At 42.4% G+C, this 25,485-nt stretch overlaps 1 protein-coding gene across 1 annotated transcript in view; it reads right to left on the bottom strand.

Moving 5' to 3' along the window:
* LOC140507391 (uncharacterized) overlaps positions 1-22,528 on the bottom strand; it is a 49,604-nt gene extending 27,076 nt beyond the window's left edge. The window contains 7 exon segments of the mRNA XM_072615490.1: positions 1,015-1,073; positions 1,471-1,724; positions 8,269-9,425; positions 13,992-14,087; positions 14,998-15,124; positions 21,618-21,701; positions 22,321-22,528. Coding sequence (XP_072471591.1) covers positions 1,015-1,073; positions 1,471-1,724; positions 8,269-9,425; positions 13,992-14,087; positions 14,998-15,124; positions 21,618-21,650 — 1,726 coding nt within the window. The 5' untranslated portion in view covers positions 21,651-21,701; positions 22,321-22,528.
* Between the last annotated feature and the right edge of the window lie 2,957 nt (positions 22,529-25,485).

The raw sequence follows: 25,485 nt of genomic DNA on the forward strand, positions 1-25,485 counted from the left end.
CTGGAGATGGGCATCAAGTTGGCGCTGAGGATAATGTGATGCTGCTTCTTTTGTGCCCAAGATCAGAGCTAGTGACAAGGTATGTGTTCACATGCCACAGCTGCCTCCTGATTTCTCATGGTGGCTTCTTCCCCCATTGGTGGCTTTTGACCTGAGCATCCACTCTGGGGAAGGGCCTGGCCCAGCCATGCTCTGACTACATCTGCATGCCTCTGCTGCCTCCTGACCCCAGGCCTGCTGGCCCATTCTCTGATTTGGGGAAGGGCCCAGCTCAGCCATCCCTCATTCCTCAGACAGAGCCACCAGGCATTATGAGGGCTCTTCCCTGCCTTCCCCTTCTCATGTCCTTCCAGATGTTCTCTTCCCCTCCCCCACTTTAGAAGGGATGCTCCCTGAGGACAGAGGGGACAGCGAGGTGACACAGTGGATAAAGTACCAGCCTGGAGTGAGGAAGACTCCTCTTCCTGAGTTCAAGTCTGGCCCCAGATCCTTCCTAGCTACGTTACCCTGGGCAACTCACTTTGTCTCCATTTCCTCATCTGTAAAATGAACTGGAATAGGAAACAATAAACCACTCCAAGATCTTTGCCAAGAAAACCTCAGATTGGGTCACAGAGAGATGGGTAGGACTGAAGAACAACTCAAAAAAAAAATAAGGAGAGTATATTTCTTTTTCCTGGGATAGCATCACTAGCTCCTGGCACACAGTAAGCGCTTAATAAATGCTCGGACTGAGATCAGAGTCACTCCCTCTGGAAGCTGGCAGCAATGGAACAGTCATTGCTCTACCCGGTCAAAGCCCCTCCCCCAAGGTCTTCAGAAAAGGGGTCCTGATGACGTCACCCTGAACCCTCCCCCTTGCTCCCAGACTGAAGGGGGGGGGCTCTGGGGACCCCTCCCCCACTGGCCTGTCCATCCTCAGGGGCCCCACGGGACAAGGCTGAGGTCCCTGGCCCAAGGTCTTCAGACTGCAGAGGTACTTAGGGGGCTCCTGGACACCCCAGGAAAACATACGCTGCGGGGGGGGGGCTGCTCCCCCTCCTCTTACGATAAAGAAACCTTGGCCTGGGGGGCTGGGGGAGGGGCAGGAAGGGGAGTCACCCCAATGGCCAGTCCTGCCCCTTCCCCTGCCCCCCGGGGCTCCCGAAGAAGCAGCTGCTCCAAGGAAGGGGCCGCACGCGGCAGCCTTGGGCCCAACTGGGGGCTCCCCCAGGGGGGCACCCCCAACCCCCGTCACACGCGGATGCGCCGGCCCCACCCCCATCGGAGCCCACGCCCTGGCACACACGCACTGGCCCCTGACCCTCTCCCTCTTGCAGGAGCTTCTGGGGACGCTGCCACCAGAACCGGGTCCCCGCGTATGTGGGGGAAGGTGAGGAAGTGGGGAGGGAGGAGGGGCTCCCCCACATGCTGGGAGCCGGGGCCGCGCCTGCGCACTGACTCCTTCCTTCCCTCCCCTCCCCCACTCACTCAGCGCGTCCCAAGAAGAGCTGCTCTGGGTCCCGCAGGAAAGCTGCGCCTGCGTACCGCGGATTTCCCAGCATGCCGTGGGGCTCTGCAACTTCCGCAGGAGGCGGGACCGAGAAGGGGCGTGACGTCAGATCGTTGGTTGAGGGCCTTCTCCCCCACCCCTTTTTCTGCTTCCGGTTTTGGGTGGTCCTTTGGAGCTTGGGCGCTGGAGGCCGGGGTCCTTCTGCACACAGGAGGCACCTAGTGTGTCCTTGCTGGCCCAGAGATCCCCAAGGGACCCCGAGAGGTGCTGCTCTTACTTACAGAGAAGGAAACTGAGGCAGAGACCAGGCAGAAGGCCAGTTCTTTCCTTCTGTGTCCTTGGAAAAGACTCCAAAGATTCTTGGGGGCGCAGGGCCCCCCCAAGGAGGGAAAACCCATCCTGTCTGGGGAGTCTGGAGGCTCAGGGACAGCATCGGGGCCTGGCACCAGTGCCCTGGGGGCCCTGGACAAGTCACTTCCCCGCCGTTGGCCTCAGTTTCCTCCACTGTACAGTGAAGATAATAAGCGCCCCCCCCCACTCCCCCGAGGTTGTGAAGACTGTCCGTAGCGGACCGTGGGACTCTTTGTGGACGTTTTTGTCTCATGGAAACTCGAACTCACAACCGGTGCCTCTTGGAGGGGCCCTGAACGTCTCCTTCAGAACCTCCTCAGCCCCATGTTACTAAGGAGGCCTTGGAAGGGTTCCAGGACCTCACCCCCTTCCCTTCACCCCACCAAACCAGGCATTAGCAGCCGCTTCACAAAGGCTAATGGCCAAGGGATTGGTAACCATACCACCTTGGTGGCTCGGTCTCTTCAGTCCTGATTGGCCCTTCCCGACCCCATTGCGGGATTTCTTGGCAAAAATGTTGCAGGGTTTTGCCATTTCCTTTACCAGCTTGTTCTACAGGTGAGGAAACTGAGGTAAATAGGGTTAAGTGACTTTCCTGGGTCACACAGCCAGTAAGTGTCTGAGGCCTAATTGAAACTCAGGCCTTTCTAGTCCTGGATCTATCCAGCTTACCATTTTTGAACAAAGGAATCATCCTCTTTCTTTCTTTCTGTCTCCCTCTCCCTCCTTCCCTACCTTCCTTCCTTCCCATACCCCATATGACCAGTCCCCCCACCCCCTTACACTCTTCTCTCACCTTCCTCCCCCTCCCCCTCCTCTCTGACCCAGGGATGCTGGCCTCCAGGCTGATGCTTGACCAAGACCTGACCCCTGACCCTGTGGAGGGCCTCTTCCCACACCTGGGCCCCCCTGCTTCCTTGCCGTCTCAGCTAAAGACTCCCCTTCTGAAAACAAGCTTTTTCTGGTCCCTAACACTTCTGAAGCCTTACCTCTCAGGGTGCCCCCCACCCATACTATACAGAGCTTGTTTGGACCCAGCCATTAGACCAGGCTCCTGGAGGGTGGGACTGGTTTTTCTTTCCTTTTGTGAAACAGCTACATTTATTTTAGTTCTCAGGTGGACACTTTGTATCATGCAGAGTAGCCACAGTAATCTCTTCCGCATCACAGGGTTTCAGGGCACAGGCCCCACCCCCACCCTTCCATCTGGAAAAATCAGAGTAAAATTTTGGGAACCTCCCTTTGTACCAGAGAAGCCTGAATTTTTTTCTTTTTCTTTGATGTGGTATTTACAGTACTTTGCTGTAAAAGTGGGGTTAAGTATTGGGTCTTAGGCTATATATAGATCAACATTAAGTAAACATACTAACCTTTGTATGTCATCTGCTGGCTTCACGTTCTTTTCACCAAATTTAACTTTTACTCATTTTAACTTTAAAAAAGAAATTGTATATATGGTATTAAAAGATAAAATACGTTGATATTATAGAATACTACATGTGTGTACGTGTGCACATACATGTGTGCGTATTTCTGAGTTTCGAAACTTTTCCTCTGTTGTTTGCTGACCTACCTGTGTTGTCTGCCATTTCTACAAAACTCCCAAAATATTCTCATTTAATTTCTTTTGCCTACCCACAATATATCAAAACCACAATGGGGAAAGGCACAATGGGGTAGTGATAACAATAATTCTTGGGTTTGTCTTGGCAGGCAGGCTCCCAAGTACTTATATTGTCTATAGTCATTTTATATAGAATTTCTCTTTCTTTCTCATGTTCCTTGACTTTATTGGTAATATATTATATATAGTGATGATTTATATGAGTATGTTTTATATACTGCAACTTTACTGAAGTAGTGAATTATTTAAAAGAGTTTTTTAGTTGATTCTGTAGGGTTCTCTAAGTATACAGTCATATCACATGCAAAGAGTGAAAATTTTGTTTCCTCATTGCCTGTCCTAGTTACTTAGATTTCTTTTTCTTCTCATTTCTATAACTAACATTTCTAGTACAATATCGAATAATAGTGGTGATAATGGGCATCTTGGCTGCTGCACTGGGGCCATAGGGTCTAGCTATTGACCTGTGGTACTGGGGACTTGAAGCCTCCCAGGTAGCCTGCTGTGTTGCTAGTCTGCTGTGTCAGGGCCATTGTGCTTCAGTTGTTGATTTGTGCTAGGGCTCAGGGGTTCCACTGTCTTGCTGTGGTGCACCCTGCTGTTGGCTTTCCTGGTCACACTGCCTGACTAGACTGTGTTCTCCTTTTACCCAAGTGAGACAGACCTTTCCTCATGATCTTCTAAGTTGTCTTGGGCTGGAAAATTGTTTCACCCCATCTTTTTGTTGGTTCTACCATCTAGAATTTGTTTTGAGGAGCTATTTTATAGTTATTTGAAGGTTAATTTGGAAGAGTTCAGTGGAGTTCCTACCAAATTGACTTCACCCCCCCCCTAAAAAAGTACATTTCTACCAAAAAGAAAAAAATATTTAAACTGCTTCAAAGATCTTTAGCAGAGCCATTTATACTAGAGCAAAGAAAACAATATCTTCTATTGCTTTTAGAAGGCTGGATCAGGTGGAGCACAAGAAAGTCATCCAATGTCTATGATCTCCTGGTTCAGACCTACCTGGGCTCTGCAAGCCCAGCATGGGGTTTCTAGGAAATAATGATCTCTTTCAGTCAAGGAGAGGCCAAGAGGATGAATCTATGGCACAGCCACCTATAAGATAGGTCACTTGGGAAGCAGAAAAGGTAGAAGAGGTCTCATTGGACCCAACCCTTTCTGGGAGGTCCTCCCAGTGCCAAGAGGCCTTTGCTGCCTGGGCTCTGAGCCCCTAGGATCATCTCCATCCTGTAATCAAACTTGAGCCAGGACCACAAGCCCCTGCATTTCTCTCTGCCCTATCCATGGCCTCTATCAGCTTCCCTGCCATGAGAATGACCCTCTTCTGCCCTGGACTTTTAGTACACCAACCTCCAGTCCAGGGCTCAAATTTCACCTGGACCACTGCCCACTAGGATGGTCACCCCTGAGAACTCTGATTCCCTCATCCCTTCATTACCTCTCTCTCCTTTATCTGCTGCAGGAATTAGACCCTCCTTCTGAGCAGAATGACTGCCATGATAAAACTCTGGCAGTAGACTACAATAAAGTAATGGATCCTATAATTTGAGGTCTGAGCAGTAAATGGCACCTGGGAAAATTGAGGTTCTGCATGCTACCGTTTTTAATTGCAAATTCAGATTTGATGAGACTGAATTTGTGTTCTTATGTTCTTATGTGTTCTCTTAGGATAACTGATGTTTGATCTTCTATAGACAAAGCATACTTTAATGCCAAATTTACTTAAAGTTTGCATTATGATAATATGTTTAGAAATTATAAGAACAAGCATATTAAAAGCATGAAATTACTGATCTCTAAATGTGATTAGTCTAGATTGTCATGTGATCAGTCTATAGTGGCAATTTGATAGATAGATAAAGTGATTTTCTATGCAAGAAAATTTGCAAATACATTCAGCTGAATTAATGTAATTTGATTGGAATAAGTTCGTTTCCAATCGGTTTTGTCAAAGATTTGTTTTAAATCTGTAATACTGCTTATTGTTATTATGCTTTTGATTTTTCTTTTATTGTGATTTTTGGAAAACCATTGTATAAGAAATATTGTTAATTTCAAAATTGATTCCTAAAGGGTGATTCAATTTTATTCTGAGGAAATTAAGTCCTCTTTTGGATGCTGTGAAATGAATTAAACTGTTAAGAGAATGTGGTTACAATGTTTAAAAACTGCTAAGTATTTTAATTGGGTATATTTTGCTTTAAAAATAATGATAATTTACTATTTGGGAAAAGTGCAAAAGATCCTGTAAATTCTCCTTATCTGGGACTAATTAGGTGTCTTGGGACCTTCTCATTGGGCAAGTTCATAAAATCTTCTCAGTCCTGGGAAAGAAGGTGCTAAAAGAATGTTGCCCAATTCTGAAGTTGTCAAGGCTTACACATTTGTTTATAGCATACAAGTTTTTCTGAGAATTTTTCTGGCCAGTGATTATGGAAAATTATAAAATTCCACCTAGAGTAGTAGGTTTGGCAGTTATTCCTTTGAGTCAACTCAGTTTCAACAGACGATTCAAAATGAGACTCCTTCCTTGAATACAGTTCATATAGTCAGATCTTGTAAGGCACAAAATAAGAGAAAGGCTCAGAGATGCTCATGATTTGGGGACTCAGGTTAATTCAAGCAGCATTTTGAGAAAAATGATAATGTTCTTTTTATATTAGTAACCAATTTTATGTAGGGGAACCAAAGATGCTCTTTTTGCTTTCTCATTCAAAGCCGAGTCTCTCAAGGACATTTCTGGTCTTGCCCAAAATTCACCCCACTCAGACCATCTTATCTAGGTGGAATTTCTTTTAAATTTCAAATCCGCTGGGGTTTTTGTGTGTGACAAAAACTGGCTGTTTTATTTTCTGTGATCTTCTCTATCCCTTATATGGTGGTGAATTCTTCCACTATTTAGAAATGTCTCTTCTTGGTTCCTTTAATTTATCTGAGGTGACCTTTTACATCTAAGTCATGAATTCATTAAGAGCTAATCTTGGTCGACAGTGTGCAGTATTGGTATTTGTTTTCTGCCAGCCTACTTTCCAGTGTTTCCAGCACTTTGTATTAGTTAGTAAGTCTTGAGTCCACAGTGGAGGTCTTGAGGTTGACTGAACATGTAGTTACTGTACTCATTTTCTTTTGTATATTACACACCTGATCAATTCCATTTCTCAAGACCTTTGTTTTTAAGTAGGACGTAATACTCTGGATGACTACTGCTTTCTAGTGTAGTTTCAGATTTGGTCTCGCTAGGCCTCCTTCCTAGAATATTGGAAGAGGCTGTGGAAAGAAACATGTGAGTGTGCTTTTGAAGAGAGCACATCTTTAGAGTTGGAAGGGAATACAGAAGCTAAATAACGAGTAGAGGAAGCCAATCTCATTTTAGAGACAAGTAAAGTAAGGCACAGAAAGGTTGTTCTTTGTCCTACAGAGCTACAGAGTGCCTTAGTCAGGATTTGAACCCAAGACTCCCTGATTCCAAACCCAGAGCTCTGTGCTTTATAAGTATTGTCTTCATCTACACTGTTCTGAATATCAATTTGATCTAAAAGTGTCTAAATTGTCCAGATGTTTACTATGACACTTATGACCAAAGGAAAAATAATCATTTCTAAAACTAGCATTTCCATCGTAATTGAAGTCTTGCTCTCATTTTACAAATATTTTCTCATTTAATGCTCACATCAAGCCTAGCTGGTAGGTGCTCTTATTATTCCCATTTTACAGATGGGGAAACTCAAGCAGGAAAAGGTTAAGTGATTTACTCAGGGTCATACAGTTAGTAAGTTTCAGAGATCAAATCTGAACCCAGATCTTGTGGCTCCAAGCACAGCAAGCACTCTTATCTCCACTGGGACACCTAGCTGCTTAAAGAAAGCATGACAGAATTATCTCCAACAGATACCAAAATATTTACATGAGGACTTTTTGTGCCAGCAAAAAACCAGGAAACAAAGTGAGTCCGAATTCATTGGGAAATGGCTGAAGAAGGTACAGCATATGAAATAGTGAGGAGTAATGACAAATACCAGGATTTCTGAGAAAAATTCAGTATGTTTGTAGGACTTTGTGCACAATATGCTATTTGGGATTTCTAATGAGGTCTCTCATGCTGGCAGGTCAAATAAAGTCTGTGCTTCATTAACAGACTTGTTAATTAGATCCAAGACTTTTATCTTTAGTATGAGTTCTCCAATGAACAGTCAAATACGAGCTCCAGGTAAAGGAAGCTCTTCCCACAAATTCTGCTTCCATAAGCCTTCATTCCAGTGTGAATATTCTGGATCTCCCTCTTCCAGAGAAAACCATGTCCCCTTTGAGAACATTCATAAGTCTTCCCTCCACAGTGGATCCTCTGATGTAAAGAAATGATCTCAGACTGAAGGCCTTCTCATCTAGAGTCTATATAGAGCTCCTCCTCAGAATGATTTTTCTGATGTTAAACAGCCCTGTACTTCATTGCAATACCTTTCCTCATTCATCACAGTGATAAGATTATTATCTAGAAGGAATCCTCTGATGGGAAATAGGGAATGGCTTTATGACACTGGTTATATTCCTAAAGTTTCATTTCAGTGTGGATTCTATCATGGTCAGTAAAGTTTGAATTGTAACTAAAGGCTCCACCACATTCATGACATTCATGAAGTTTTCCTGTGGATTCTCAGGTGTTCAGCAAGGCTGGAGCCTTTCCACACTGACTGCATTCAGAAGGTTTCTCAGTAGTGTGGATTCTCTGACATTCAATTAGATTGTATTAAATCACAAAGCCTTTCAGCATTGATAATTAAGCACACTGATTGATTCATAAGGGCTCTCTTATGTGGATTCTCTGATGTGTAGTAAGATTGGAGTGCTGTCTGAAAGTCTTTCCACACTGATTACATTCATAAGGTTTCTCTCCAGTGTGAATTCTCTTATGTGCAGCAAGACCGAACTTCCGTTGGAAAGACTTTCCACATTGATTACATTCATAAGGTTTCTCTCCAGTGTGAGTTCTTTGATGGAGCACAAAGTTTGGTCTGGATCTGAAGGCCTTCCCACATTGAGAACATTCATAAGGTTTCTCTCCAGTGTGTGTTCTCTGATGTGTGATGAGACCGGACCTCCTTGTAAAAGCCTTTCCACATTGATTACATTCATAAGGTTTCTCTCCTGTGTGAATTCTCTGATGACCAATAAGGGCTGATTTGTCGCAGAAGGAATTCCCACATTCATTGCATTTATAAGGTCTCTCTCCAGTGTGAATTCTCTGATGCCTAGTAAGGCTTGATTTATAGCTGAAGGCCTTCCCACATTCATTACATTTATAAGGCTTCTCTCCAGTATGAATGTTCTGATGTCTAACTGGATCTGATTTTAAAAGTAAGACCGTCCCACACTGATTATATGCATGTGTTTTCATTCCAGTATCAAATCCAGGATGGTAAGGAAGAGATGAGTGATGGGTTAAGGTTGCTACAACTTCATTACATTCATAAGGATTCTTTCCAGTGCAAATTTTCTGATGGCTAATGATTTTAGAGTTCTGGCTGAAGGCCTTTCTTCCTTCATTACCTATATAAAGCTTTTTGCCAGTATAACTTTTCTGACGTCCAGTGAGGTCTGAACTCAAGTTGAAGGCCATTGTCTCTTGATTACCTTGATACGTTTGCATTTCAGGAGGCTTCTCATGGGACTGAATAAGCTCCGCCTTTTCAGTAAAGCATTTGTACTGAAAACAGTCATTCCTTGGGGTCATTGTCTTACAGTGATTTAGGACTGAATGATGTATGAAGGTCTTTCCAACTTCATCAGATTCATAAGGATTCTGTGGATTTTTATCTACCTTAGTATCAGAGTCACAGATTTCTCTCACACTGAAGTCACAGGGACCATCACTCATGAATCTCAGCTGGCCAGCTTCTTCCACAGAAAGGCTCAGGTTGGTAGCAGTCTCATTCACTTTAAACATGCTTACTGCAGCTGAGGAAACAAATATATACATACATACATACATATACACACATGCACACACACACACACCTACAAATATATCATCCCTCAAGTGGCATAAAAGAAGTTAATTTTTTATTCTATTTCCCCAGGTAAAAAGAAGAATCTTTAAACCTAAATAAACAGACCCAATCATTTGAAAATGCTATTAACTCTCACCCACAGCATGATTTAATTTACAAAGAGTTTCATATACAATAACCCTAGATCTTCACAGCAAACCTATAACATAGGTAGGGCAGGATTCTCATTATGCTTCACCACTCATGCCATGAGCCCATAATAACTGAGTGACTTGACCTGACCCATATCCATGTAGATATAACTAAGACTAGAACTCAAGCCCTGTGACTAGTTCTACTCCTTCCGCAGCACTAGATGGCCTTTCTCCATTGCACTTTCAATAGTTTCTTCAAATGCCTTTTTTTTAAAACTTCTTATTCTCTCAATCTCAGTTAATCATCCTGGTTTTTTATACTGATCAGATTTGATATCCTATCACATGGCCATTATTAATTTCATATACTGTTGAGAAATATATTTATTCTTTTTTAACTCTCATGTAATACTATTAAGTTGTAATCCAACTTTTCTTATATTCTATTAAGACCAGTAAATATTTTGTTATTTGCTTTACATATACTAAAAACTCACATAAAGATTTCCTTGGCAAACTTTTAATTTATTTCTGTTTCCATGTCTGGGATCACAACATGTTTACCAACCATTTTTTTTGTCTTCCTCTGAGATATAATACATTCTGTTTGGTCCATCACTTCTTTAGGACAGCCATTATTCATGATCCATATGTTTTCTAAAATGTATCTTCATTGATTCCAAACTGTTATGATGAGACATATAGTGGTTTTGGTGTTCATGCAGAGATGACACCAAACTCTCTACATTTCTGACTAAATGCAACAAATTATTTCAATTTATCAACCTAATATCAAATTGTTTCCAAACTACCAGAAAGGTTTGACATGCAAGTGCATATCCTTTCTCAGTTCATGGTCATACTCTCATTTGCTTTTTATAAACTGCATGAGCATGACAGAATAAACTGCACATTATTCAAAGATTACCTAGTAATTTCATGTCATTAGTGCTGTAATTTGCACATGAAGATGTTACAAATGTTTGTGTTCTTTGGGTACAGAAAGCAGGGTCTTTGAAAACATGATTCCTGGGAGTGCACGTTACAAACCATCTTGAAAGCATCATGGATCATCACACACATTCTGCACAAACAGACTTGACTTTGCTTCTCATTGCACTCTTAAGGCTATTTTCTGGTTTGAACTTCTTTTCTGTTTATGTTACTATTCTTATATCTAGTGAATTTTCAAGAGAACTAGTTGGCCAGCTAGGTCAGTCATTCCACAGAGTTTCTGAGGAAGTGTAGCCAGTGGTAAAACGTGGTAGAAAGAAGAAAGTTAGGTCAGAAGAGGTCTTTCTTTAAAAAAGGTTGTTTTATCTACTTAATGCACTATTTCTCATTAGCCAACAGAAAAATATACATTCTGTACAGCAATTAACCACTCATTTTGTTGACTGGTTTGAAGGCCAAAAACAAAATATGAAATTCCATATCTCAATAAGAGAGCATTTTCACTGTATTCTGGCTATCAATCAAAAGACAGCTCATAGAACAGTGGATAAAGAGTTGGACTTAGGTGGACATGAATTGAAATTCTAGCTTAGACGCTTGCTAGCACTGCGACCCTGGGTGAGTCACAACCTCTGCCTGCCTTTGTTTCCTCAACCGTAAAACTGAGATAACAATACCTTCCTTTATGCATTGTTGTGAAGATCAGATGAGAAAATGTCTATAAAGCCCTTAGCTCAGTAACTAGCACATGTCAAATAGTATCAAATACTAATGATTATTTTCTTATTATTTTCATCATTAAATTGACTTGATGCAGAACCAAATTGTAGATGGGCTTTGTCAGGGAAATACTGCAAACCCTTGTTCAGAGAAAAAGTCCAGCTTTGAACTTAATTTCATATGTTGTGTTTTGTTCTACATATTCCAGATTACACTTATTTGATTAAAAATGCTATTTCAATTTTTAAAAATCTATGAAATAAGAAAATTTACATTGAGGTCTTACAAGTAATAGCAAATATGAGTTCTTGTTGGATTAAAACAAAATCTTCCAGAAAGTTCCAAATTAAATTTTTATCATTTAAAGTAGAAGAAAATTTTATATTTTATAATTATACTGTGAAATGAAAGTATTGATTTGGAGCATAGTTCTCTCAGTCATTTTCATTAAATAAGTACCAAATGCATGAAATAAAAATGCATCAATTGAAAGAATTTTATGAGTAGCAGATTAAATGACTAGGGGCCTTCACAACACACTTTATATTTGTTACTGAAAGGAGTCCTAAAAATAAGATTTGGGGAACTTCTTCTCTGGAGTTATGGTTTTTCATTGCATTGATCAGTGTTGCTATAAAATAAACTCTTCTCCTAGTTCTGCTTACTTCTCTCAACATCAGTTTGGACAATTCTTTGCAGGATTCTCTGACACTGTGCCTGTAATCGTTTCTTCCATTATATTCTTAGACTATCATTTCTTCAGTCATTTCCCAATATATACGCATCATCTTTGTATACAGATCTTTGCAACAGCAAAAAATAGCAGCTATAATTTTGTGTTGAAATGGATGTTTTTCATCTTTCCATGAACCTTTTAGTTTATAGGACTAGTGGTTATAATGGGGTCAAAGAGCACAGAGGGGAATGAGTTTAGGGCATAGTTGAAAAAGACATTACCGGATGTTACCCTTTCATTTTAATACTTTGTCAAAGTGTTTAATACTTTCTGTCAAAGGTGTTTCTTATACACAACATGTTGTGTCTTTCTGCTTTCTAAGGCATTGTTACTCATTTTTTTTAAGGTGAATTCATCTCATGCATGTTATATTATGAAAATTAATTAGGTTTTCTCCATGGTATCCTCTGATCTTTCCCCTTTTCCCCTGCCTTAATCCTTACAAAAAAAAAAAACAACCCAGAAAACCACATGGGAGAAGGAAAAGGGATCAATGCCAGTAACCAATCATTGACATGGCACCTCACCTCACCTCACCTCGGCTTCCATCCATCCCAGTCCCTGATGACTGGCTGGAAAACTACCTTAAAAGTCTCTTATCCTTTCATCTCCTCTATTTGAAGCTTCGTCTATGGTGCAAAGTTATTTTCCACCATGAGGCAGCCAGGTGATGCAGTGGAGAGAGCACTATGCCTGGAGTCAGAAAGACTTGAGTTCAAATACAGACTTAGACACTTGTTACCTGTGGGACACAGAGCAAGTCATAATATCACTGTTTGCCTCAGGTTCCTCATCTGTAAGACGAGGATAATAGTAGCACCTGCCTCCCAGGGTTTTGTGAGGAATAAATGAGATAATATTTTAAAATTGTTTAGAACAGAGTAGGCACGGTATGAATATTAGCTAATATTATTGTGATTTTCTTCACTAACTCTACACTCCTTAAACTACTCTTGTCTTCTAGTCACTTATTTTCCTCTTGAACTTAATGTATTCCAATTACAAAAGACTCGCTTTTGTCTGGCTCAGATAAGAGTGAGGCTCATGATCTGTTGCTTCTTTCCAAACTATCTCTGTGTTTGTATACTAGATGGTAAACTCTGGACAGCAAGGACTATCTTTGCATCCCCAGACTTATACAGTGCTGAGAACACTGGCATTTACCAATATACTGACTGCCTGACTGGGCCCAGGGCTACACCTGGTCCCAGCCTCTATCTCAGTTCCTGAATTCTGGTCTCTCTCTCTCGTTTTCAAATGCAGGTTCGGACCTGTGGATGCCTCTCTCCTACCTCCCTGGTGTTCTTTCACCTTACTCCCCACTTCATATGTGCAGTTATCAGTGGTTCAGGACTTCTCTTTTTTCCTTGACCAAGGACACTCCATCTCCCAACTCCATGTTTTCTCTGGCTGCCCCTCATGCTCACTCTGGCTTCCCTGAAGTCCCCTCTAAAACCCTTCATTCTACAATAAGTCTTCTCTAGTCCTCCTTACCTTAGTGCCTTCCTTCTTTTGAGTAGTTCCAACATATTGTCTTGCCATTAGACTGGGAAGTCCTTAGGAGCAGGGTTTGTCCCCTGCCTTTATTTGTATCCCTGGTGCTTAGCCCAGGGTCTGGAATGTAGTAGGTGCTGTAAGTAAATGCTTGCTGACTTGAAGAAAATCTAGGAAATTATTCACATTGGACAGCTTTAGACCCTTTTTGAATGCTTTCAGGAGAGTTCTAGGCCCCAAAGCTTCAAACAATGACTTCTTACAGATAAATGAAGGCTATGGAATCCAACCACCTCACTTTTACAGATAGGGAAACTGAGGCTCAGAGATTCAGTGACTTGGCCTGGATCAAAAGTATCTAAAAAGGAATTCTAGGTCTGGTCTTCCTGTCCCCAAGGCTAAAACTCCTTTCACTACAACATAAATAAATGCCTTGTGATAAGATCCCTCATATATCTGCTTCTGTCTCACTCACCTGGATAAAAGTTCTTTAAGCCTTTGGGCTCCAGATTCCATGGTGCTTTCCCTTCCTGGAAATAGGAGATCACATCTTCTCTGGTAACTGGAAGCCCTAGGCATAGGAAATATGGGAAGCATGAGGATGGAGAGAAATTTGTAATTTGGTTCTCTTTACGGAAAGGGGACATGCAAGCAAGGACCATAGGGTGGTTTCCAGAATTCTTCAAGCTTGGTTTCCAAGGTATTCACTGTGAGGATCTTTGGAGAGAGGATTATTGAGTCATGCAGCCAACTGGGAATCAGAAAGTTCTGGTTTTCACCTCTTTCATAGAAAAATGGGCATGCTCCATAGCTTCCATCATTTAGAAATTAGAGGCAGCTGGTAGTGCAGTGGTAAGAGCCAGGAATCAGGAAGGCTTGATTCCAAATCCATGGCAGGTGGCATGCCCTTTTTAATAAAGGTTATCTTGCCAGAGAATTGCCTCAGTTTCCCTTATTGTTCAGTTTCCCACATAACATTAGGCAGGATTAGGAGCAATGAACTGCCAACTTACTACCAACTTCTCAATGAGAAGACCTTTCTAAATTCTAGACCCATTCCAAAGAGGAAGGTATTGCTTTGGCACAGAGGGGTTCCTTCACTGCCCATCTTCAAGGAAAACCTGCATGAGCAGTTTCCAAAGATTTTGCAGGCAAAATTCATGTTCAGTTAGAGATTAGACAAGATATGACCTCTAAAATTGACTTAGAGGTTGAGATTCTCTAATACTGAACGGATTTTTTTACCTGAAGCTGCCTCAATTAAAAAAGACACAACTTCAGGAGAAACAAAACAAGGTCCCAGAGTCCCATCACATAATTCAAAGACCTTACAGAGGAAAGCCAAATAGCAGGAGGACCCTGTGGAGAGACCATGTTCCCCTTTGAAATCATTCACAAATGTTCACAATGTGCACAGTATATAGGGAAGACAACCCTCCTCTGATGGCAGATTTGGAGTTACCAGAGGAAATGGTCCTTACCCAGGCAGAGAAGGTTCTGGATATTCTCCAGCATGACCTTCTTGTATAGCTCTCTCTGAGAATGGTCCAATAGGCACCACTCCTCCTGGGTGAAGTCCACAGCCACATCCTGGAATGTCACCAACTCCTAAACCATCAAATGTCACAAGATTTAGAGCTGAGAGACCAGAATTCATCTAGTCCAACCCTCATCGATTTATAGGAGAAAACTGAAACACAGAATTCTCAAAACTCCAATCACCTTTATGAAGGTCAGAGCCAACACTTGAAACCATAGTCAATAACAGCCCAATGGAATGTTTAGAAAAGCATTTGAGAATCATGTTGCATTAATGAAAGCTGGAGAAATGTCTTAATATGAAACGTTTCTCCCTATGGATCAGGGAGAAGATAAGTACTCTACCATTGAGGTATGAGAATCTGTGGAGGAGAAAAACAGAAGGTGATATGAAATTTCTTCTCATCAGAAGTGTCATGAGTGATATGTTAAGAAAATTCTATGACGAGTTTGTGAGAAGCTCGCAAGGACTGTGCATGCTGGGGGGAAGGGTTACCATGATCACTGAAGAGAGAGCAAAGAAAAGGCAATTGTCTAATCAATTTCGTAAAAGGTTTTAATAAGTCATATCTAAATGAAAACATGAAGAGGATTCTTAAGAAATAATACTCACAAGCTCGGTTAAACTGAGTGGTGTGGAACTGTTTCCAGTCAAGTGAAGAAGAGTTATCTGTTGTTGTATTGAGGGCTTAAGGTGATACTAGGTGTGATGCTTCATAGACAAAACTGCTTTTGTCTTTCCTTTATGATTGCTTTCACTTGTTAATGCCACCTGTCCTTTTTTATTAATTTGTTTATTTTCAGTTTTCAACAGTCACTTTCATAAGTTTAAAAATTTTTCCTTACTCCCTGCTCCCTCTTCAAGAAGGCATGTGATCTTATATGGATTCTACACATACGTTCTTCTTAAACACATTTTCATATTAGTCATGTTGCATAGAAGAATTAAAACAAATGGAAGAAACCATGAGAAAAACCAGAACAGAACAAAACATAACACAAGAGAATATAATTTACTTCATTCTGCATTCCAGTTCCATAGTTCTTTTTCTGGATGTGGATAGCATTTTGCCTCAAGAGTCCTTTGGAAATGTTTAGGTCCTCATGTTACTGTGAAGGGCTAAGTCTATCAGAAATAGTCCTCACATACTGTGGTTGTGACTGTATAATATTCTCCTGGTTCTGCTCATTTCACTCAACATCAGTTCCTATAAGTCTTTCCAGGTTTTTCTGAAGTCAGCCTGTTTGTCATTTCTTATAGCACAATAGTATTCCATTATATTCATATCCCACAACTTGTTCAGCAGTTCCTCAATTGATGGGCATTGTCTCAATTTCCAATTCTTGGCCACCACAAAAAGAGGTGCTATAAATATTTTTGTACATAGGGGTCCTTTTCCTATTTTTATGATCTCTTTGGGATACAGCCCTAGAAGTGGTATTGCTGGGTCAAAGGGTGTGCACATCTTTATAGCCCTTTGGGCACAGTTCCAAATTGCTCTCCAGAATGCTTGGATCAGCTCACAACTAGCTCCACCAACAATGAATAAATGTTCCAACTCTCCCACATCTTCTCCAACATTTATCATCTTCCTGTTTTGTCATGTTAGCCAATCTGATAGGTGTGATGTGGTGCCTCAGAGTTGTTTTGATTTGTTTCTCTCTAATCAATAGTGATTTTAGAGCATTTTTTCATATGACTATAGATATCTTTAATTTCTTCCTCTGAAAAATGCCTGTTCATATCCTTTGACTATTTATCAATTGAGGAATGGCTTGTATTCTTTTAATTTGAATCAGTTCTCTATATATTTTAGAAATGAGGCCTTTATCACAGATACTAGTTGTAAAAAATTCTTTCCCAGTTTTCTGCTTCCCTCCTAATCTTGGTTGCATTGGCTTTGTTTGTGCAAAAACTTTTCAATTTAATGTAATCAAAATTATCCATTTTGCATTTCATAATGTTCTCTATCTCTTACTTGTTCGTAAATTTCTCCATTCTCCATAAACCTGACAAATAAATAAATTGCTTCTCTAATTTGTTTATAGTATCATCCTTTATACCTAGATCATGTATCCTTTTGGACTTCATTCTGATGTATGATGTAAGGCATTGGTCTATGCCCAGTTTCAGAATGGCACCTATTCTTTAATTTTCATATTTAATTATATAGAAATGAGGAATTATAATGGGGATATGTAATATTTTATTCACTGAGGCTGGAAATGGAGCTAATTCACAAGAAATACTAACAGAATATTTGTGAGGAAAAAATGATTTAAATAGATTCTTAGGACACTGGAATTTGGGGGATAAAAATTCAAGAGAATGAGTTAAGAGATAGACTGATGGTCACAAGAGGGTGGCCATATCTACAAATCCTTTAATATTTGGGAGAGGTCACCTAATTTTCCAACCTGCTGCATGTAGACCACAAATTTGGCCATGGCACTTGGTCTCAGATGCTCTTGCATTTTATTTTCTTCCATTTCTAGTAGAATGATATGATTCATTTTTTCAGAGGTTCTATTATTTTGGAGTCCCTCAGACTTATAATGTAGGTATCATCCTTGTCTTCTATCTCTCACCTTCCCACTCTGATTATCCAATGATTTTGTTACTTGGTTCTCTTACAATTACTTCCTAAAATGTAGATAAAATTGTATTTTCATTTTTCTTTATTTGGTTTTCCTTTTTAGAACATCTGACTTATACTCTGTTTGCCATTCATATTTCACCCTTAACTTCCTTTTTTACTATTATTCAACCTGTGAAAAATCAAAGAATTTATTGGGGTTTTTTCCCACTTTTTGAGATTTCCAAGAGTTTACAATGCTTTCCTTTCCGTGAGGGTTTGGTGAGTCACGATTCTTCATTGCATAATGAATAGAATTCTCTACCTCCTCATTTCTGCCTCCTGAGTTTCTGTAGGCCTCAACTAAAAATCTACCATCTACAGGAAGCCTTTCCCAACTCCTCTTCATTCTAGTGCCTTCCTTCTTTTAGTTTTATCCCATTAACCTGTCGATAGCTTGTATGTACATAGTTGTGTGTGTGTGTCTCCTTTGGATTGTGAACTCCTTGAGGGCAGACACTCCTGATTGCCTCTTTTAGTTTGCCCACCGTGAAGAACAGTGCCTGACGGTGAAGTTTCCTAAACCCTCAGAACCTCTTCAATTATCAGTCTATCTCATCTCTTTTTCTTAGTCGACTTCCTTGAAAAATCTGTCTCAACTCTACTTTCCTCTCTCATTCACTCCTCACTCTCTTACAAATTGCCTTTCCTCTTCACTTTCCTGAAAGTGCTCTCTCTAAAGTTACCAGAGAACACTTAATTGCCAAATCTGATGGTCTTTTCTCAGCCCTGATCCTAACTCACCTCTTTCCTTCAGACAACACCATTGACCACCCTCTCCTCTGGGATTCTCACTCCTTTGGGAGTTTTCTTTCCTAACATACCTTCTACATGTCTCACCACATTATTCAGTCCCCTTTGATAGCCTAACAAACACATCACAAACCAGACCTATGCACATCCCCAAGGTTCTGTTCTGGGACCTCTTTTCTCCCTCTACGCTCTCCCCTCTTGAACTGATTTAATTATCATCTCTTCACATCATTGCCAGATCTCTACCACCAGGCTCAGCTCAGTGAAACTCCCATCAGACTCCATCATATCAGCTGAGCATCAGGGCATACCTCAGCTCCAAGGGAAGGCAGAGAGACCTCAGCTTAAGGAACAGAAGCCACAGAGATGTCAGCTCCAGAAGAAGGCCTAAAGTTGTCCAGCATGATACTGGGGAAGACCAGAGGACAAGGCCCTCATCTCCTCACCCCTGGACTTTTACAACAGCCTGCTCTGGTGCAAGATACTCTCCACTTCAACGAAACTTCCACTTAGCCTACAGAGTAAAGTGCCCAAATCTCTGGGCCTACCATGTTACTACCATCCTCTATAAACTCCATTGTCTCCCTATCACCTCCAAGATCAAATACTTTGAAAACCCTCCTGATTCAACACCCATCATGACCTAGACATCTGCTTTTTCAGTCTTCATATATCTTACTTCACACTACTGGGTCTCTTTGATTCAATGACACTGGCCTTCTCTAATCCCCATCTCTAGGCTCTGGATTCCCTACTTGACTGGAATTTTCTCCCTCCAGATGATAATTCCCTTCTAAGGTGCTCCACTTGTCTATGTATTCTAGGCATTTTGAAAAATTCTCCCACCACTTTTTTTTTCTTTTTCTGGGAAACAGAGGTACTCTCCAAAGGAGGAAGTATCTCCCTAGGTTGAGGAATCTGGTGACAGGGGACAGAATCCTGGGCATGCAACTAGGCAGATCCATGTTCAAATATGGTCTCAGACATGTACTAGCTATGTGATTCTAGGCAAGACGTTGGTCACTATTTGCCTCAGTTATTTCAACTATGAAATAAGATAGTAAGAGCACCCACCTCATAGAGTTGTTGGGACAACTGTCCATAGTGAATTTTGGGGGAAACCAACCTGACTCCATTTTTCTCTTGATAACTCTTGGCCTGATAACTGGATGCCTCTTGGACAGGCTCTCACTGTCTCCTTCAGAACCTCCCCCAGCCCCTTATTACAACAGAAAACTGAGGATTTAGAAGAGTTCCAGGAACTCACCCTCTTCCCTTTATCCTACTAAATCAGGTAAAGAGCAACAGCTTAACCAAGACTAGTTGACCAACTGATTGTTAAAGAAGTCACTGTTTCCTTCCTTGTGGATGTTCAGTCTTCTCAGTCCTATCCAAATCTTCCTGACCACATTTGGGATTTTCTTGGCAAAGATACTGGAGGGCTTGCCACTTTCTTCTCCAGCTCATTTTCCAGCTTAGGAAACTGAGGCAAACAGGGGTAAGTGACTTCATCAGGTTCACACAAGTAGTATTTGACTGTGACTGGATTTTAATTTGTCTTCCTGACTCCAGGCTGGTCACTCTATCCAGTGGGTCTCCTAGCTACTAAAAGCCTTTGAACAGTGGAGGCATCCTCTTTCTTTCTTTTTGTTTAAATAAATATCCCTTTTCTTGCCTAAGAGAAGGGCCTGGTCAAGGGGCTAAGGAAGAGAGAACATATATATGTATGTATATATAGCTGTATATTATCACATGTATATGTATGTATAGACACACATATAAAAACAATACATATATGTTGGGGTGTAAGCTCAGTTCTCACGTGAGCGGTCTCGGGCAGGTAAAGGTGAGGGCTTCTTGATTGGGAGCTCTCATGAGGCCCCTCAGGGAACAGCTGGGAATTGAGGAACGAGACTCGAGCTTTCTTGTTTTTCCACCTCTTCTCAGTGGAAACTTGCTGGGGAGAGCATCCCACCCTTGAGATTGGTCTGTGGTCTGAGCACACCTTTTTGTCAATTAGCTAAGGGGCTGAGAGCATGCACGGTATCCACGAGTGAACTATACAGCAGGGAGAGCTTAAATGGGGACAGGAAAGCCTGGGGGGGTGGTTCCTTTCTCCTTGGGAAGAACTCACCCTGCATGCTGACATGTAGCTAAGATCTTGAATAAAGCCTACAACCTCTGTTTGACTTTGGAAGTCTCTTCTCTCGATACGTTTACCCAGCTGGCCACTGAAGACCTGGAGATAGGTAAGATGACCTGGGCAGCCCACGGCAATTAGGCTGGGACACATATATAAACGTAAATAAACTTAAAAATACATACTTACATATGTGATCTCTGGAATTGAAGGACCTAAGTATCCATCACCTACTGATGATTGGGGTCATACTCTTGATTGGATAAAAAAAGCAATTCCATGTACCTGTCTGCCTGTACCCTGTGCTCTCTTATTCTGCTTGTCCCTTGCAAGGACCCTGACAATTCTCACAACAGCATCAAGTGAGACAATATTTCTAAGGCTCCTGACAAGCAGCAGATACCATATGACTAGCCTCCAAACCCTTTCCAGGCTTCTTATACCTTGGTCATTTTCTTTCCTCTGACCCAGGGACATTGACCTCTGGGCTGATCCTTGACCAAGACCCTCCCTCCCTTAACCCTATGGATGTCCTCCCCCCACCCCTGGGCCTCCTGGTTTCCTTCACATCTGAGCTAAAGTCTCCCCTTCTGAAAACATGCTTTCCTGGTCCCTGATACTGCTGAGCCTTCCCTCTCAGGGAGCCCCCCACCTACACTGTACAGAGCTTATTTGGACATAGCTCATGTGATGTTCTCTCCCCATTGGACTGTGAGCTCATGGAGGGCAGGCACTGTCATGTCTTCAGCCTTCCTTTGCATCTGCAGCAGATTGGCACAATGCTTGGCACAGAGGAGCTACTTTCTAAATGCTACTGACTTAACCTAAGAAATGGCAAATGGGAGGGACGCAGAGAGACCTGGGGAAGCTTGTGTGGCCTGAAGCAGAAGGACATGAGCAGAACCGGAGCAATTTCTCCTCTGCTGACAGCATTACCAGGGACAATCTATGTCTAACAGGATAAAGCTTCCTTGGCTCTCATGGATTCCAGGTTTTCTGATGCTAGTCAGGTCTGTGGATGGACAGCACTCACCTGGGATGAGGATCTCTGGGTCCCAGGGGCCATTCTCTCTGGTTCTAGGCTTTCTCCTTGGAAGATGCTTTGGTGGTCTGCAAGCTTAGCAGCAGAGGGAGAAGGATCTTAGAGTGGGGGACACATTGTCTTTGCCTTCTCTGCCTAGGCTGGACACTGGTCTACCAGGAATGACATTGAGGTCTCACAGAAGTTGCAAAGGCTCTGACTCTGCCCTCAGGGGAGAGACTCCAACCCAGTGGTGAGGGAAGCAGGGAGGAAGTGAACTTGGTCTGATTTGTAAACTTGCCACCCTCACTAAGGCCTTCTCTTGGGCCCCAGCCCCCTCCCCCATCCTCCTGCAGAGTCCCAGGAGGCAGAAGGGGTTAGGGATCCCAAATGGGATGAGACCAGGCAGAGCCTCAATGGCTCCAGATCCAGAGCTCTGCCTCCACCTAATGCTATGGGTGAGACATGAAGATTGAGAGGCTGGGACCCAATGGTAAAGCTGAGGATGGCACCACAGGCCCTATCAGATGTGACAAGGAGCCTGAACATGATGCAACAGAAGGAAGCAGCTCCAGAAGCTGGGCTTTTGAGAGAGACCAGTTCCTGACCCAGCTGCCAGATGCTGTCTAAGAGGTCAGATGGGGACAATGTGGCCCAAGGGAATGGGACAGCCAGCAGAAGTAGGGTGCAGGGAGAGGTCCTTGCTCAGACCTACCTGGGACCTGCACGTGCAGAGATGGTTTTCAGAAGGCAGAGAGATCTCTGCTCCGAGTGGGAAAAGCAGAGAGATTTCAGTTCTGAAAAAAGGCAGGGAGATCTCAGCCCCAAAGGACGAAGTCAGGGCAGAAAACAGAAAGCTTTCAGCTCAAAGGGGAAGGCAGAGGGATCTCAGTTTCAAGTTCCTGTTTTCAGGCAGCACACTCTGGGAGGGTCCTCCCAGTGCCCAAAGCCCCACCCTGCCCAGCCCCTGAGGCCCCCAGAATGGGCCCTTTCTTCCAATCACACCCAGGCCCAGGAGTTCAGGCCCCTGTCTGCTTCTCCTTCCCCTGTCCTGCTTTGAAATGGCCCCCTTCTTCTCCTCTCTCCTCTTCCAGGGCTACCAGACTTCACTCTGGGGCTCAGAATCCACCTGGGCACCAGCCTGGTTATGTCTGACAGCTTGGCCCTCTCCCTCTCTCCCCCTTCTATGGGACTCAGACCCTCCTCCTCACCTTCTCAGCAGACTTACCTGGTCTTCCTCCAGCTCTGCCCCTGCTACACGCATCTTCTTCTTCACAAAGATATGCCCACCTGCCATCCCTCCTGCTGCTCCCAGACAATCCCCTCCCCCAGTGCCCTCACTCCCTCAGGCCTCCCTGCAACTTGGAGCCCAGACTTACCCAACCCAACTTAACTCCCCTCCAATCTGGATACATTTACCACCTTGACCTGTCTCAATTCTTGACCTGCCATCCCCCAACCCCACACTAAGGGGTCTTTTCCCTCTATCTCATTATTCTTCACTAAGGGACATTCTCTCAAACAGAAAACAGCTGGATCTTAGAGGGGAGCTGAGGCAGGAAGTCAGGACACCTGGGTCCCAGGGCACATGTTTTCAATCTTCTCTCATTTCCTACTCATTGACACAGATCTCCACATCTCCCTCTAAGATCAGGGTCTTGGCTGCTACCAGATGGAGCAATTGAAGTCCTTTGTTGGGGACGGCCGGCATCCCCAAGTGGCTGGGTGAAGTGGTGATGAAGAAAGACATGGGCAGGTGGGAGAAGATAAGACAACTCTGTTTATTGATCCAAGGGCCAGAGTTTTTAAAGGCAAAACCCACAAGTATAAGTAACAAGCTGCATGTTCTCAATCCTAGTCTTTTGGCTAGTTCATTGTTCTCAGGAATGTTATCCTTGAGGGCATCTGTTGATTTTACATATCTCCTTGTACTTTGTACATTCTCTGTTTACCTCAAGGAGACAGCAACATCCAGGGGGTATGGAGAGCAATACCGGATGATAATGAGCACAGTCTCAGAGAACGGGCTTCCCTGAAGTTCTAGCCTGGAGTTGATACCACACTCCATCCTTGCCCTCAATATTTCCCCCTTTCTTTTGCTGTAACTGGAGATAATGTACTTGGGCTTGAAGATCTGTCCCATGAGAGAGAAGGCACCTATAAATAGGTGGCCCAATACAGAGAAACACAAGGATAATGATGAGTAAAGGCAATACAGACATGAGCCAATGGAACAAGTACACAAAGAGATTTATATTAGCAAAATAATCCCAAATCACGTTTCCAGCTTGATTGGGGTCAAGATTTTCCTTGGAGGCCTGATCTATATCATTACTGATCTGATTAAGATCTTCAATATCCAAAGTAAGACTGCTATTCCCCAATATCCCATTCAAATGATTTCTAATCTTAGTCCAATTATACACAGAGCTATTATAGTAGACAGGAGTAACATAAAGAGAAATGAACCTATAATCACATCTCATGGACAATTTTGTTTCAAGAACATCAACTTTGTCTCCTACTATCATAATAATTTCCCTCAAAGCATCCATTAAATGGTAAAAATCATCATTAATTCTACTCTGTTTCTTCAATTCTAACAAGACATCCTTTGCCAAGTCTTCCATGACATGTGCTTCTACAATTTCTTGTTGCATGGTATGTACAGATAAACCAGTTGATACAGAGAAAGCCAATGCTGCCACAAAGCTTACAATGCCTAAAATAATACAACTTATGCATCTTTTCTGTCTTACTCTCCACATCAATTGATTAAAAATTTGATTGGCTGCAGACATATACCAGCCTTTACTTTTGATAGGCAGTAAAACAAAGCTAGGATGCATAATTACAAAAATAATCCTAGTATTAGCTATATGAGAACCAATGCATTCAGTGATAGTACAATTAAAGCATGTGATATTCCATGTCCCTTGTTCTGTCATATGTATGATAACATTTTCTTTTTTCCCAATCATAAAAGCAAAATTTCTTCCCAGGCAAGCTTGTATATCTGTGTAATTTTCCTTAATATACGTGCCATTCCACAATCTAATTGTTATGTTAACATTCCCTAAAGCTGCCATACCTTCCCAAATCTGAATATCTGATTTTCCTTGGAGAGGGATCCATTCAGGAATAATCCACGCCCCATAAGTCAACAAATCCTATGGTCAGGGACTGTCCATGTCTGCAACATAATGTTTGTGTCATTGTTCACTGATTGATAAGGAGATTGACATCTCATAACTGGAAGTAAATGATTATGAAAAAGCATCCCAACCAGTCATATTGTAGCATGGTGGTGAATTGCTTCTTCTTATGGGCCCCTGCATTGACTCTTTACTTTTTATCCCTAACATAAGTATATCTCAATGTGTTCCCCAACTCTGTGGTATTATTTGTGCAGTGCTATTAAAGATGGAAAGCTGTAAACAAGGGTGATGCTCAGAGGCATTTAACACTCTTTGCAAGGCAAATAGGATTCATATGGGCATTCAAGCATATGACTTTATGCAAGATGAACTCTATGGGAACACAAAATATTAAAGTCCTATACTATTCTTTTTCACTAGGTTTTGTTGATTTCTAAAGAGAAATATGATTTTAGAATTGGGGCCCAAGTACATGCATCCAAGCACCCCATAATTCCCCCCCCGCTTTTTAACAGATGGGACCCAAGATCTTTTGGGGTAAGGGATGAAGGTCTCAACTTCTGAAATTGCTTCCTGCTAAGATTGGATGTAGAGCTGTCTCTGCCTCACAGGATCCCATCATTGGAGGAGCTGGGTCTTTAGTCAGTATCAGGAACCTGGTGGATGCCAGGTCCAGAGGGTGATGGGTCAAGGTCTTGGGACAGTGAGGATGGTATGCAGCC

Source organism: Notamacropus eugenii, chromosome 5 (assembly GCF_028372415.1).
Source record: "Notamacropus eugenii isolate mMacEug1 chromosome 5, mMacEug1.pri_v2, whole genome shotgun sequence".
Lineage (NCBI taxonomy): Eukaryota > Metazoa > Chordata > Mammalia > Diprotodontia > Macropodidae > Notamacropus > Notamacropus eugenii.